General features: G+C 28.8%; 1 protein-coding gene across 1 annotated transcript in view; it reads right to left on the bottom strand.

Annotated features, from left to right (window-relative positions):
* Window positions 1-16,420, bottom strand: part of LOC129969374 (RYamide receptor-like) — a 137,872-nt gene that overhangs the window by 13,541 nt on the left and 107,911 nt on the right. The window contains exon 3 of the mRNA XM_056083927.1: window positions 5,022-5,214. Within this exon, the coding sequence (XP_055939902.1) occupies window positions 5,022-5,214 (193 nt within the window). The remainder of the gene's footprint in view (window positions 1-5,021; window positions 5,215-16,420) is intronic.

Genomic DNA, 16,420 nt, shown 5'->3' with positions numbered 1-16,420 from the left:
ATTTCAAATCAATCAATCAATTAAATCTTTTTCCAGTTAATTTTATGCAAAAGCTCAAAAATATAACTATTTTATAACGTTTTTTATAACTTTTATCTCGCATATAATAGATTTTTTTTTCTAATTTGAAACTGCTGAAGTTATGAAATAATTTAATTTCTAATTGTTATTTTCTTTTGTATTTTACTATGCGATGCGAAGCATTCAGTTAAGTATATGGAATTGTAAACAAATCTATTCGCCTCTAAATTTTGTCATTAATTTGACCTGATCACTTCAAGTGACATCTAAATACTGATATGTTTAATTGGAATTTGACACGATTTTTAACTACCCGATAATCACAGTTGTTATACAAATATATTACTTCAATCAGGTTATATATTCTTGTCTTTACAATGCGGAAACAGTAGTAAAGCAAATTCTTCCTCTATAATGACCAGTTTAAATTATAAGCAAGTCTTAGTACATCATAAATTTTAATCCGTAGATCAGGGTTCCTCTTCTCGATATGGAATGGAACTTACTCACATTGAATTGGTAAATTGATCCACTTAACTTTTATTAAGTGGATCAATTTACCAATTAAATGTGAGTAATCAGTTATAATAGTGAATCATCGTCATTGAAATATTATAGAATAGAGTAGTAAAAATGTACAGGTTATTAAATTATGGTTATCTTCAAATAAAATTATTTGCTGTCACCTCTTCACTTCATACCCGATTTCCAGATAGTTTTATCAATTCAATAATGAGCAAAGAGTCAACTGTTCTTGCTTTAACCCCTAATTTTACGAAAATGTTGCTCATTATTAAGCTTCAAGAATTTTATTTCAAAATTTGGAATTTAAAATGCACTACTACTTGGAAAAAAAATAGATTAGAATACATTGAACAAAATAAACGAGGAGGAATTAGTTGAAAAAAAAATTAATTGATTTGCTTCAAAATAACAATAAATATAAATTATGATTGCTCGAAATCCATAATTCGATTCAGTTAATAAAAAGTTTTTATGTCTCATACAGAAATATAAATTTAATTTTTCGTGCGTTTTAAGTAAAAACAATAACATGAATGTAGCAACTGATATTTTATTTATTTAACTACATTATCTACATTGACCAAGCATTTATTAGAAAGTGAATAAATTTTTCTAAAGTGATTGTGGTTTAGTCGAATCAAAGCTATCCTTCTACACACGGGAACAAACTTTTGCACCCCCCCCCCTTTTTCAAATGATAAAATTTATCTTTATTCCGACTATTTCAATGAAAGGTATTTTCGTCAAACTTCATTCAATTAAATTATTCCCTCCTTCGTAAATAATGGAAGAATATAATGGAGAGAAATTGTCTATATGGGAAATAGAAATCCCTCCAGACCTCTAATGGTAGGAGAGCTGTACTATCCCGGAAATTGCACCTTGGGAGAAAAGTAAAAAGAAAAATGTGTTGATTTAATATCTACATTATTTTTTTTTTCAATGTTGCTCTTGAATAGGAAAACAAAAACAAATATAGACTGAAATGATTTAGAGTCAATAATTTCTAAATCAGTTTCATCTAAAATTGTTCATCTTCTCAAAACAAATCTAATGTTTCAATTGTTCCTTTATTTTATCTTCTAAAAATTCATTGTTTTTAGACTAAGATAAGCATTATCTAAAATTCAATGTGTTTCCAAAAAAATGAATAAAATGGAATGGAAAAAAATTGCTATTGCGTATTGGTGGTGAATTAACGTGATAAATTCTTCCTGAAAAAAAGAAAGACACTTACAATTCTGGTTTTTGAATTTTTAAAAGATCAGTTCAAATACTTTTTATAATTACGGAAAAATTCTGTGCACATGAAAAACGTTTTACAAGCTTGGTTCGGGTAGCAGGTAACGAGCTTTATTCCATGGAAAACACGAAGTGCAGGTAAAAAAAACACAGTCGATGCAGTACAACACTTATAGCCACTAAAGGTATAAGCAAAAAGTTCAGCGTAAAAAATTAGAGATCTTGTTCTGCAATCAGCATCTTCAAAGAGAGGCAAAAGTTATTGCGTGAGCGCCTCTGTTTATATAGCTACCATAGCAGAGTGTAGAATTTCTAGAAGTATTCTGAAACCCGGTTCCTAATGGAGATATCGTTATAAATATTATAAAATCTAGAATCTTCATTATTGTCCCCAACGTAGTCAAAGTCACTAAGTTGATACCAAAGTCATCGATAATTTTTTTTTTCTATTCAATCAGCACAATTAAAAGTTTCTATAAATATCACTTCATTACTATGAGACTAACTACACCGGGTAAGAATCTTACAAATTTGTAACAGCTATTGGTTCTCCATCGCGATAAACAATTTGAATGATTTTTATTAAAAATAATCAGTTAATCGATTGGCTTAGTTATATTTTGATTAAATGGAAAAGGCTCCATCTGGCGGTGAAAAAATTATCTTAAAACATATAATAAATCGATATTTTAAAATAACGAACTATAAATGATAGACATATAAGTAAGAATAATTTTTCGAAAAAGGCAATACTACAACTTTTTTGTGTACTAATAACAAATTATTTTTTTAAAATTACTTGATTAAATAGTTTAAAACTACTTATAGCGAAAAAATTTTATTATTAATATTATTAAAAGAGGTACTTCCATGTTACATGGTATTAATTTAAAACCTCTATTTAGCATAAAACATCTATTTGTCATACATTGGAAACACATGATAATAATTTTAAAGCATTCGAAACATATGAAATTTGAAAACATAAACTTGTAATACTAATAATTTTATTAAAGAAAAATTCAACTATTTCAAATCATCCGTTTCTTTTCAATTAATATTTTTAATTGAAGAATTTTCACATCTGTTAACAAAAACTTCTGCTTAAAAGAATGGTTAATCACAACACTATTTTCGAAGAAAAATGTGCACTTTAATCCCGAAGCACACGGAAGAATAACTCATGTTTTAAACATTTGATCAAGTTAATTGTTTGAATTAGATAATGCATTAAACTTCCAGAGAATGTGACAAAAGCAGCTAAATGGTCCTTTTAATCTCCTGAGAATTGTCACTATAGAAACGAATTAATGATTATTTAACTTTAGACATTAATTAATCCATTATTCTTAACTTGGGAAGTTCAAACGGCAAGAATTATTTCTCTATTTTTAAGGAGTTATTTGTAAGGAAATTATCTGCAACAAATAAAATTACTCTGATTTATTTAAAAGCTAGATTTTAATTCTACACCAATTTTTAAGATTAATAAACAAAATGTTTAAAAATTTGTTTGTAAATTTTTCTAAACAATTTTTTAAATTACTAAAAAGATAAAAATTTCAATGAAAAGGACAAAATTTTTAGAAAGAAGTAAACATAAATTACCCTAGGAATATTTAACGTTTTCTTTATTAAATTATAAAATATATTTTACAATCACTAAAAAGGTTTTAAAACTTAGTTAAAGGATTTAGAAATCGTTTGCTATTTGCCTTTAAATATGAAAAAAAAAACTGATTAGGAATGATTTTCAATCTTAAAACAATAAAAGGATATATAAAGAAATATAGTGATAGCCCCAGACTCATTCTTTACTATTTAAGCTTTATTTTGAAATATTGTTTTTATATATGAAATAAATTTTAAAATTAAAGTAGCTAATATACTTAGAAAATATTCTTCATGCTGATTTATAATTATAAAAAATGATAAAACTTTATTTATTTATTTATTTAAATATATTTAAACTCTTCATTAAGATATGAATTTTGAATTATATAATAAGCATGCTTCTTTCAATTTTATCATGTATTATTAACCCAAAAAAGACTTTTCGATTGGTTTCGAACAATCTGATGCTGAAATGTAAATTAATTAAAATTTAAGCAGATGATTTTTAAACTATTAGGATACAAAATAACTTTTAAACCATTGAAATCTCTAAATGGTTACACTTTTGTGATTCTAATTTAATTGCAACACTACGTTTGAAGAATTTTAATAAGTATTTAAATATATATTATATATGTTTTACAATAATTATTTTTAATTCTTTTAATAAAATTCACATCGTATTCCTACGATAAATAGAGTAAAAAGAGAGTTTTAATTCACTCCAAAAATCTACGTATTTCTTAATTATCATTCACCAGTGCAATGGATTCATAGGTTTACCAAAAGTGCATAACTTTATGCGGGATATTAAGTATACGAACATTACTGGAGAGTGTGAGAGAAAATTTCGGAGAAACCACTTCTAATGGTTCGTTTAAATAAAATGATATTATTCATATTATAGAAAAAATGAGAATAAAAATTTCTGTTATGATTCGCGTCATCCATGCAATCACCAACTTGTTTTAATATCAGTGAAATGGAAATAGAAATCTGTTGTTAAAATTTCTTCGAAAACAGTCTATAAAACAAAACTAAATTCCATCCTTTATATTTCAGACTAATTTTAATGTGTTTAAAGTCAAATCTTCTGTTTCTTTGAATACATAAAAATAAAAATAATTTTCATCCGAAAGAAGTGCTTGGATTATTGATGGCTACTTTTAAATTAGGCCTATTTTTATACCCAAGAAATCAAAATGATGGATTATTATCAACATATCATACTGAACACTAATCAATCAAAGATATCACAAAGCATATACCGTCTACTTAACTTTTCAAAAACTTTTCAATTTCTTTTATTGATTGTTGTTGAAAAGATCTAACTCATCCGTTTTATTCTTAGAATTCGGAAACCATCTAATAAAAAAAATCCTTGGAAAATTTATTTACTCTCCAAATTATTTTCTGCTTAAATTACTAAACCAATCACATGAAATTGTTCATGTGAGGATTGAATCCATTACTTGGGCTTTGATAGGCTAATTTGTCTGGGGAATCCGAATTTTTATGAAGAGCTAAACATTAATCTTCGTGATTTCTAATCTAGAAAGCAAAGGGGAATTGCTTCTTTTATTAGGGCTCGTTTTTAGAAGAAATGATTGATTTCTTACCTTCCCTTCTACTTCTCCCCATATTTCACTGCAGTCGTAAAGTTCTTGCCCACCGACCGTGAATTTCAAAGCCTTGCCATGCACCAGCTGGAAACTGGACAGAGCTATGGAGAAAAACCAAATGAAGAAGACCACCAGCCGTCCTCGTGTCTTCGTCCAACGTCCGCTTAAGGGATAAATAATGGCGTAGTATCTGTTGGATACAACAGAAAAAAATCATTCAAATGAAAATGTGAACTATAAAATATTATATTAAAATACTTAAATACAAACGATTTTTAAATCTGTACTTAATCTGAATTAATGAACGATGAAAGATTTAATTTTGAAAAGGACTCTTCATTTAACTTCTGATGCGTTGAAGTTTTGATATTTCATACTCTCATTTTCTGCAATGAAAATATAATATTTAAGTACTTTAGGGACTTCTTTATTAGTTAATTAAAATATTGATTCCCTCTTTGATAACAAATTTGGGAAAAAATATAGAAAGTAAGAACAGAAAGGCAGATAGCAGGAAAGAGAGACAGAGGGAAAGTATTCAGAGATTATATTGTTTTTGAAAAGAATTTGCCGACTAAGTGTTTAGATTCCACACGGAAAATAATAGCCCGCGCAACTCAGAAGTTAATGCTACAGTGAAAAACTTCAAATGATTAAAGGAAGGAATATTAATTACTTATTTATAGGTAATTTTAAATTTTATTTTTATTTATTTATAAAAAAACCCTTAAAAGATGATTATTTTCAATTACTAATCTTCTTATAATATCCTCCAAATATTTAAAGTGTAAATTTTTTTAGTTTTGAAATTTTAAGGCAAATTAATAATTAAATTATATATTTTTATATATTTATTACACGTTGTCGTCATCTCAGTGCCTTGAGCAGGATCCCATTATAAAAATAAATATGTTTATTTATTAAACCCAAATAATAGAAATAATACAGTAACCATTAGAAATTTAGTTTCCATTGTTTTACCCTAAGTTAATTATAATTTTCTTCATATTTATAAATTTCCTTTTTTAATGATAGAATTTTGAAATCACCGTTTTACTTATTTTCTGATATATTAGAATTGTATTATTTTGTTAACTCATTTCTGATGCTATACAATAATGTAATATATCCATGATTAAATATATTCTTAATAATTATAATAATTTGAATTCTTGATATTTCGAACTAATTATAATAAACAATTATAATACGTATAAAAGACTATATGTGGAAAAATGTTTTCAAAACATGAGCTTATTAGTGTACTGAATGTACTACATTAATTAAAACATGCCTTTAACACAAGTACTATTTTATCTAAATAGGACATCACAAAAAAAAAAAAAATCGCAAAACCGCAAGGTACTAAAACAGTCAAATAAGAAAGCGGAATCACATTGCACTTGAAGAATGAAGAATAACATCAGTTAACCGAACATCAGTTATATAAAATTATTATATAAAATTATAACATCAGTTATAATTTTAAATTTTTTGACAATTTGTTTATAAATTTTGTTTAAATTACATCATTACAATCAAAACATCTCGATTTTAAGAATTCTAAAACTCTATAATACACCATTTAAACCTATAATGATGGTTTGAGTCGATCAACTACATATCTTATACCAACAGAAAAAGCCATTTTGTTTGTAAAAAAGTTAAAACGTATTTCTAAAAGCTTCTGTATATTTAAGAATACTGTTTCATTGCTTTTATTAAAAACAAAATTTTATATATTATATTTTAAAAAGTTACCTGTACACTATCGAATCATCATTAGAATTTTATTCGGCATTATTCAAAATAGAAGTATTTTTTATAGCGGGAACAAAGAACGGGAACATCAGTTTAAATTACTCTAGCATTCCATTCCTTCCAATTTGCTTCAGAATGGCAACAAAACAGACAATATTTATTTAAAACGAAAGAGAGTGTATATTAAAAATTGCTTTCAATATCATTTTAAAATTTGAATAAGATTTGGCGGAGGCGAAAAAGATTGAATTTGAAAAATAAGATAATATTTTGCACGGAAATAAATTTATATAACATTGAATAAAAAAATTGAAATTGCTATGAAAATCTCTAAAAATTTCTGTTTTTCAAAACGAAAAATGCATTTCATTTAGATTGTGCCATGAAATCATGGTGACAAGTTTTTACTTTAAGTCATTTAAAGATAAAATGCTATTGAATAAAAATGATTCAATAATGTTTGCTCATGTTTACTCTTTAATGGAATAAAATTCCATTTCAAGGAACAAAATGGAAGTGGAAATTATTTCTATTTATATCCTAACATATTTACATTATCGATTAAATAATCTTTCGATAAAGATAAGATTCGATAAAGTTATTTCAAAAACAAAATTGATAAAAATGTAAATATTTCGTGTTATGAGACTTTCAATATCGAAGATTTAAATAAAATTGCTTAAAATAGTAAATATAACATTTGTCAAAGATTATTTGCTAAAGAACCAATTCTTTTCTTAAAAATGTATTATTGTTTTACATTGTTTACTTTATTTACGTATTTGAGAGATTTTCCTTCTTTCTAATTTAGATTCAGAAAGAAGTTAACCCTTTAAAGGGCCATTTTTTTCTAGTCATATTATGTTAAAATATTTTTAGGCTTGGAATTAAAATAAGAAAAGGGATTCATTTAGCTTATTAGATAAATTTAATTTGATTAATAATTAATTTGGTTAATTAATAATTAAGTAACAAATCAAGACACATCATTTTGATTGAGATAAAGAACTGAATCATCTAAATTTCTATCTTTCAAAAAAAATGTGTCAAAACTTATGCCAACCTACAAAATTTCATACAAAGATTAATAAATTTGGTGGGAAGCATACTTCTCACGGCTCTACATAGGGTTAAAAAAAGTATAATTTAAAGAGCGATAGATATTTGGGGAATCACAACAGATTAACTGTACGCTTTAACTTTTAGTACTAATTTTACTTTCAGAATGATGATTCCCTGATAAATAATTTTGAAAAGAAAACTCCTATTAACTGAGCAAAATAATGAAATTTTAGATTCTGAATATTAGTGTATTCTTGTATATAACACATTTTTGTCTCTTGTAATCTCCTAACTAGTTACAAAATTTGAAAATGAAAGTTTTTTTTCTTCTTTTGCTTAATGATCCAAAGATATATCCACTGTATTCAAATTATCTTTTCCCTTTAAGATCGTTTAGTATTATTTCAGCAGAAATTTAGAGAATTGACATACGCAACGTCTGAAGAGAAAAAATCAAAGTAAGAAAATTATGGTATTAATTATCTCTCTGTACTTTTAATCCCATGAGCCCAGAATGCCCTCAAATTACACAGTTAGACAAAGCACTCGTTGTGTATTTTTAAGAATATATTTAAAATCTAGTGTTGAAAAGTAATTCGCTACCATCTGTTTGTATGAAACTAATAATTCCATTCTATTTTCATGTCTGAAAAAATTTCCGGGTTTTGACCATTTACGATGGAAAGATTTGATATGCATGTCGAGATACTTTTATAGCAGAATCATGAACGATGTACTACGCACATCAGAAAGTAATTTCTACAAAAGTAAACATGATGTTTGCAACCATCAAATGAGATTTTTTTTACCGGGACCCAATTTATAGGAGCACATCGTAGGTCGAAAATTAATTTATTTAGTATTAGCTACGAATTACAATGTATTGTTTTGGCACTCGCACCTGTAAATTTCTTCCCACTACAAGTGATTAAAGCATTGGAATTTTTACACTAGCCAGGCTCATGGATTTAAGCAGCATTATCAGAAGGAGGACATAACCATATGCGTTTTTGTATTGAATTTTTTGTTGTTGTTCGACTAACTACAGAACTTGGAAATTCTCTCCATATCAGAGACTGGATCTAGTGTATGAAAATCTTTTAGGACGGCAAACTGTCTCGATATAAGATTGATAAGTCATATTAATTCCTTTGGTGCTTCAAATTTAAGTCGAACAAACAAAAAAAAATCCCTTTGCCACAAGTTATTGTCTTATGAAAATGAATGAATACATTTCTCCCATTAGATTTGGATGTGTTGTATTCCAATCTTCTGCATTAGGATATGTTGAGATATACTATACCACGAAATAATTAAGATTACAATATATAAAGTGAACTAAATAGTCAGATTTAATAATTCTGCAGATAGTACTATTCACCTGCTCCTTTTATTATTACACTGTCTCATTTCACATGTAATTTATGGAAAAAAATGATGATGATGATGCCGTATCTGTGTTACTACGGAAAAGGGGTGCAGTAGCTTCTGAGGGTAAAGACCCCTGAGCACCCAAAGGCAGAAGTCTGACTTCTAGCTCATATGAAGATAGTACACATACACTCGCTTGCACAACCCCTTTTTACAGGGGGGGAAGGCTCATTCACGCATCTCACAGAGAGAACACAAGGGAGTGAACAACCATGCCCGAACCAGGACTCGAACCCGGAACGCCTAGATCACGGGGAAGACGCTCTAAGCCTAGGCCAGGATGCCAGGAGAAAAAATGATAATGATGGAAAATAAAAATAGGGAACATTATGCGCGGCTGCAAGGGACAGAAGATATTATTTAAATGAATTGAAGTGCTGGAAAGAATTTCTTCTTCTCTGCAAAATTGCATTTTTTTTTTGTTTGTTTTATCTCCTTCCGGAATGTTTAGAATTTCAAGCAATTGCATACACTATAAAATATCGAGTGATTCAAAAATCCTTTAACATTTGAAAATCCAATAATTTACAGAATAATGAGGGTAGAAAGGTAAAAATTGACTCACATTCGTGAAATGACATAGGGTTGTATTAAACCAAAATAAGTACAGAAAATGACCAATTTCATTTGATGACAAGAGTAACATTCAGCAAAACAAGAGTTGTTTTTTCAAAAACTTTGTATTTTATTTATTACTTATCTCCAACAAGTCGACCGTCATTCTCCAACAATACCAGTAGTAGAGGAACAATGTTGTGAACAGTAATGTTCAGAATATCTGTTGGTGTGTTGAGAAATTGTCGTCGGATGTTTATCATCCCTGATGAGGTCGGACGATCTCGATAGACTTGCGACTTCAAAAAACTTCACACAAGTAACCTCATGCAATAGGAGGGCAGCAGTGGCCTGGTGGTAAGGTCTCGGCCTCGGAAACTGGAGGGCTTCAGGTTCGAGATCCGATTCCACCGAAGAACCGTCGTGTAAGCGGGTCTGTTTGCACGTTAAAACCGTCCGGGGCAAACGTCCTCCCTCTGGTCTGGTGTGGTTTGAAGAGGGGAGTGCCATCTCAGGTGTCATCCTCGTCATCTGACCGCGGTTCAAAATTACGAGATCCGTCCCAAAATAACCCTAGTGTTGCTTTAAAATGAGACGTTAATATAATTAAACTAAACTCGTGCAATAGGGTTTCCACTGCAGTTTTAAGGTTTTAGGTAGCCCCAATCTTGTCGTTGTGGGAGTTGACAGATCTACGGAGTATGAAATAAACTTCGTCGGTCTGCAGCAGTTAGACACACAATTATCCTCTTTTAATACATTTTGCACTCTTTTTTGTTTCAATTAAATCCCATGATATTCCAAGCATGTGTGTCAATTTTTACCTCTCTACCTATATCATTCCGTAAATTATTGAAATTTCAAACGTAAAGACTTTTGAATCACCTAGTACATCAACTAGTTTTCTCTAATTTCAAAATATGGCTCGGTAGCTATAAATTTATTTATCCTCAGAAAACTGTTTGCTTTTTCTTTGTTAAACATGAATTATTTTGGAAGAGAATATAAGTGATTACGATGAATGTAACAACGCTAAATCGTGATCATAGGATCGGCATTTTCATTTAAAATGAGAATGCTTCAAGATACATTTTCTGTGTTTTCATAAAGATTAAACACTACTTAAATAGAAGTTAAAATTTCAATTTTTTTAGCCAGCTGTGTGGTCTCTAAGTTAACAAATATTTTACTTTTGCTTGCTGGCTGATACAGTATCTGCTGTAAATAACTTAACTTTACGATTTTCGGCTTCTCTCAATCGCTACATTGAGTTTATTTGTCTTTATTATGACTATTTAGCTTAATGTTTAATTAAGATGCTTTTTAATGAACTTTTATTGATGTTTTAAATATATCACTTAGCTTTATTATTTCAGCAAAATAATGTTTGTCTTCAAATAAAATCATAAAAATATACCTTAATTAATCAGTGTATTCCATTAAGTGGACAGTGAACTTTGAAATAAACAAAAATGGATGAAAATATGAAAATCTCTTTTTATTGCTTCATCACTAAAATTCATGTTTATATTCAACTAAAATAACATTATGAAATTTATATTTCAATAAAATGAATATCTGAAAGGCTTAAAGAAAATAAGCATTCATTAAATATATTTTAATAAAGTATTTTAAGTATATTTTAATGATTTTTCTCAAAACAGGTTCTAATTAGATAAAAATATATTTGAAATGTTCCAGGTGTCTTAAGTTTTGAGAAAACTAAATTTAATTGGTAATAAACATTTCGCTTAAACATTAAAATGAAACTTGATATGCATTCTATGTATCTTTTTTAAACACTTAAAAGTTAATTTTAGTTCAGAGAAACATACAGTTCTTATGAAAATTTAGTGAGTGCACATAGAGATATTTCTATAATTAATATTTAATTGAAATTACAAAATCATACACAAAAATATTTACATAAAATTTCCAAAGAAATTTATGTATCATTTCCAAACAAATTTATATAAAATAATAAGGAAAAAAATGATGTCGCCTGGAATATTTTGAATTTTTTCAAAATTATATGTCTTTTAATTTTAAATTATTTACAAATAATATATTTGATTTTAAAGATTTTTTAAAAATATTTGATGTATTTATATCTTAATACATATACATAAATATTTCATAACCCTAAGTGACTATTTCACAAAAGTGCCTGATAGAGTCCACTATGCCTTTAAATAAATAAATAAATAATCTGTTCTATTAAACTGACGCTATTATCCATGAACAGAAAAAAAAAAAAAAAAAAACTGCGCGAAACCTTAAATTATAAATCAATAAACTTGTTTTTACAAATCCATGCTACAAACATAGTAATGAAATTATAAATATTGAAAACTAGCAAGTATGTACTAGATAAAAGTACATGTGCTTATTTAAGAGATTTGACTAGAAGTAAAAGCGTTGTAAGAATATTGAAGCAAAACATCATTATTATAATCAGATTTCTCCGTGACATGTTTACATAATATTGGTTTGTGTTCTTAAGGCATCTTATCGTCTACTTCAGCACATCGAGAATTTAATTGAATTTCTTTTTTTGAGTGTGTTCCAATTTCGCTGTTAAAAGGTCGATGTATTCTTGGAAAAGAAAAATAAGTTTCTGACAGAGTTTGCTCACTTAACCCGCGAGCACTCGCACCGGGTATGACATGCCCGATCCATTTTCATTCAGCGTTTTTGTTACTTCCTGTTTTTCGGATTAGGCCAGAATTTCATGTAGCTGCATCCAAGGCCACATTCTTTCATTAGGGGAAAAACCAGTTCTGTTCTAAAAATAGATTTTGAGAAAGAGGGGTTGGGGGCATGTCATACCCATGCGAGTCCTCATGTTCGTCAAACGTTTCCATTTCTGTCTCTTAGTTTAGTGCAGTATGACGCGTTATATGAATTACGAGGAAGAAAGTGAATAGTTACGACATCTTATAGAAACTTTCTAGTGACGATGAACCGTTATCTGACGATAGTGTTGCCTCTGAGGATGAAAAATACTGCAGCGATCACGATTCTTCCACTGAAATTGAGACAGAAATAGAAGATGAATGTTCACTGTCAACAACAGATTCTTATATAGGTAAAGATAAAGTAACAAAATGGGAAAAGACAAAATATCGGCAAAATGTTAGGAAGCCTTCAAGGAATATAATTAGCAAGCTTCTAGGTAATACACCTTATTCAAGAAATGTCGCTTCTGAAAACACTGGGACTCGCTCTTTCAGAACAACACAGAAACCGTAAGCCTCAAGGAATAATAACAAATCCAAGCATTTCTAAGGAATTGGGATTTACTAATAGTGAACCGCCTGCAAAAAAGCTCAAAGGAATCTATAAACGATGTGCATTTTGTCCATGTAATAAAGACAGAAAATCAAGGTTTATGTGCCAAAAATGTGAAAGGAGTCTCTGTGTAGAGCATCAGTATGTAATTTGTAAAAATTGTCTCTAAACATGTAAGTAATTATTATTAAATTCACTTAAATTCTTAAATGCATTGTTTTGTAATATTTAACTACCTAAGGTTTGCTTATAAACAGTATTAATTAATATTTAAATAGCAGAAATGAATTAGGGTATGAGATACCCGGCGTTCTTGTGTTCGAAAATGGGTGCGAGTGCTCGCGGGTTAATCGCGCCCGAACAAGTTAAGTACTCTTTCACTTCGATGAAGAATAAGTTGTTTATCTTCATACCACGTCGTTTCCAATTAATCGCTTCGTCTTAAAAGGAATCGATTTCTACGTAGAAACAAATAAAAGTTTCTTTGTTTTTCAGTGCAAGAGACGATAATATGTTTAGATTCCACTCCATAAATTTTTAATTTGTAAGAAAGAAATTCATTACTTGACACAAAAATTATGATTAGTTAAGTGTCATTAACTGAAGCAGTGTGCTCCAAAATAGAAAGGCATCACATTCTGCAAGTGGATATTGAGCTGTATAGTAAATAATCTAACTTCCCTCTTCCGTAATCTAATTACAAGCTTAAATTAGATTATCAATAGATGATTTTAGTGAAACAATAATGTATTCTTATTCATATATTATTAAGTCTATAATTAAGATTACTTTATAATTACTTGAATACCTTTTTGTTATAAAGAAAAAGTTAAAGCAAAAAAATCGTTCTAAATCAATCTTATTGAAAATTTCTATATTCTGTGATTTTGATGAAGCACCGCATTTCAGATCATTCTTATTGATAATTTTTATGCATCTTCTTTGATTTTGAGGAATCGCCACATTTCAGATCATTTTGATTGATAATTTTTATGATGTTCTGTGATTTTGATTAATCACCACATTTCAGATCTCCTTGAAATCCTTTTAGATCACTCTTATTGATATTTATATGCATATTCTGTGATTTTGATGAATTACCACATTTCAGATCTCCTTGAAATTATTTTCAGATCATTCTTATTTATAATATTTATGCATGTTCTGTGATTTTGATGAATCGCCACATTTCAGATCTCCTTGAAATCCTTTTAGATCATCTTTATTGATAATTTTTATGCATGATCTGTGATTTTGATGAATCACCACATTTTAGATCTCCTTGAAATCTTTTTAGATCATTCTTATTGATATTTTTTGTGATGTCCTGTGATTTTCATGAATCACCACATTTCAGATCTCCTTGAAATCGTTTTAGATCTTTCTTATTGATAATTTTTATGCATTTTCTGTGATTTTGATGAATCACCACATTACAGATCTCCTTGAAATCATTTTAGATCATTCTTATTGATAATTTGTATGCATATTCTGTGATTTTGATAAATCATCACATTTCAGATTTCCTTGAAATCTTTTTAGGTCATTCCTATTGATATTTTTTATGATGTTTTGTGATTTTGATGAATCACCACATTTCAGATCTCCTTGAAATCATCATTCTTATTGATAATTTGTATGCATATTCTGTGATTTTGATGAATCACCACATTTTAGATCGCCTTGAAGTAGAAAAATATATTTTGGAATTATGTATATCAGTCTGTGGACATAACTCAAAACATCTTTCAGCTAGAAAGATAAAAATTTGCATGCGGACTTGGACCAATTTATAAATTCAGTGAAGTTTTGAACAAAATCCATTCAGGGGAATATTGTCTACTAAGCTGTTCTATTAAAATTGTGCTTGAAAACTAGAAAACATAAAAAAACTAGATAGATTTTATTTAGTGCAGAGATTTAACGTTTTAAATACAGTATGTATCAAATTTGGAACCAAATCCGATCGGAAGTTAGTCGTATATCAGTCTGTCCTTCCGTATTCATATAAAAGTAATAACATAAAAGAGCGAAAATTTAAATAATTTAATTTTTGGTATAGGATCTATTGTCAACAAATGTAACTCTCTGCCAAATTTTGGTTTCAATCAGCCAGAAAATAGCCGCCCAAAATACATATTTCATTTTTGGGTTCTTGTGCATTAACTGGATTCAGGAATTAATCGCAAAAGATCACACTCCAATATATGCTTTTCCAACTCGTCAAATGTGGAAAATGCAATCCTATTTCATTGGCTACCTTAAATATCGTCCCTTTGAAAGTAGTAGAAAGAACCATCCCGTTTATAAAAAATACTGCGACCATCCAGCTTCACTGGATCACATTCTGGGTTGCATCGGACTTTCTGAGGGAGACTTAACATCCGATCCCTTTATTAGTATAGATTTTTTTGCGGTCAAAAACCTACTGGAGCTGGTCTGACATGTGTCATATCTTTTGATGATAAGCAACAACAACAACTATTTGATTATGAATTGAATATTTTTGCAAGCGAAATTTGTTTTGCCTTTAATGGTTTCCTTAATTTTTTTTCTCGCTAACTGTTAAAATCAACGTCATTAGGTGAGCATTTTAATGTTTGGCAAAGATTTCACGAATTCGGCAAAGAGACTGTACCATAAACTTAAATATAACCAACGATTTAGAGTAATAAATTATTAAATGAAAGTTTCTTGTTAAAGGATTTATTTCCTGTAGATTTGTCAGGTCATATAGATGACCCTTGATCTAGTACTTCAGTCTGAAATTTCCATGTCATACCAAAGAAAAAACAACAGACCCATGACAGTAATTCTAACATGTAAATAAACATGTTAGAACATGTAGGTTGATATTTTTAGATTATCTTCTGTTGGAAGGAATACGAATTTCTAAACCTTCAAACTTGAATTCGAGATTGTACTACAAGAATTTTAAGCAAAATATTTAACAATGACTGATTGAATAGGGACTCAACAGTGTTACCCCTTCTAATTGCAAGTCCAAGAACAAGTTTTAAATCGAGAAATAGAGAAAACAATTTTCTAAATGACAGAGAATATTCTTTGGGGTTGATTTTAGATATTTACTGATAAAAAAAAATAACGATACTGATTTTTAAATGTTCGAATGTTGTCACTGAACGTCAATATTTGTATATAAATTTACAATCAAAATTGTTCCATTTAAATGAAACAGCTACTCAGATGAAATTCGTTTTTATGTTTTATTGTGGAATGTAGTTTACCTTGTATTTTATTTATGTGCCTTTCTTTTCGCCATTCCACCATATCCA

Source organism: Argiope bruennichi, chromosome 5 (assembly GCF_947563725.1).
Source record: "Argiope bruennichi chromosome 5, qqArgBrue1.1, whole genome shotgun sequence".
NCBI lineage: Eukaryota > Metazoa > Arthropoda > Arachnida > Araneae > Araneidae > Argiope > Argiope bruennichi.
This window is presented reverse-complemented; position numbering and strand designations above follow the sequence as displayed.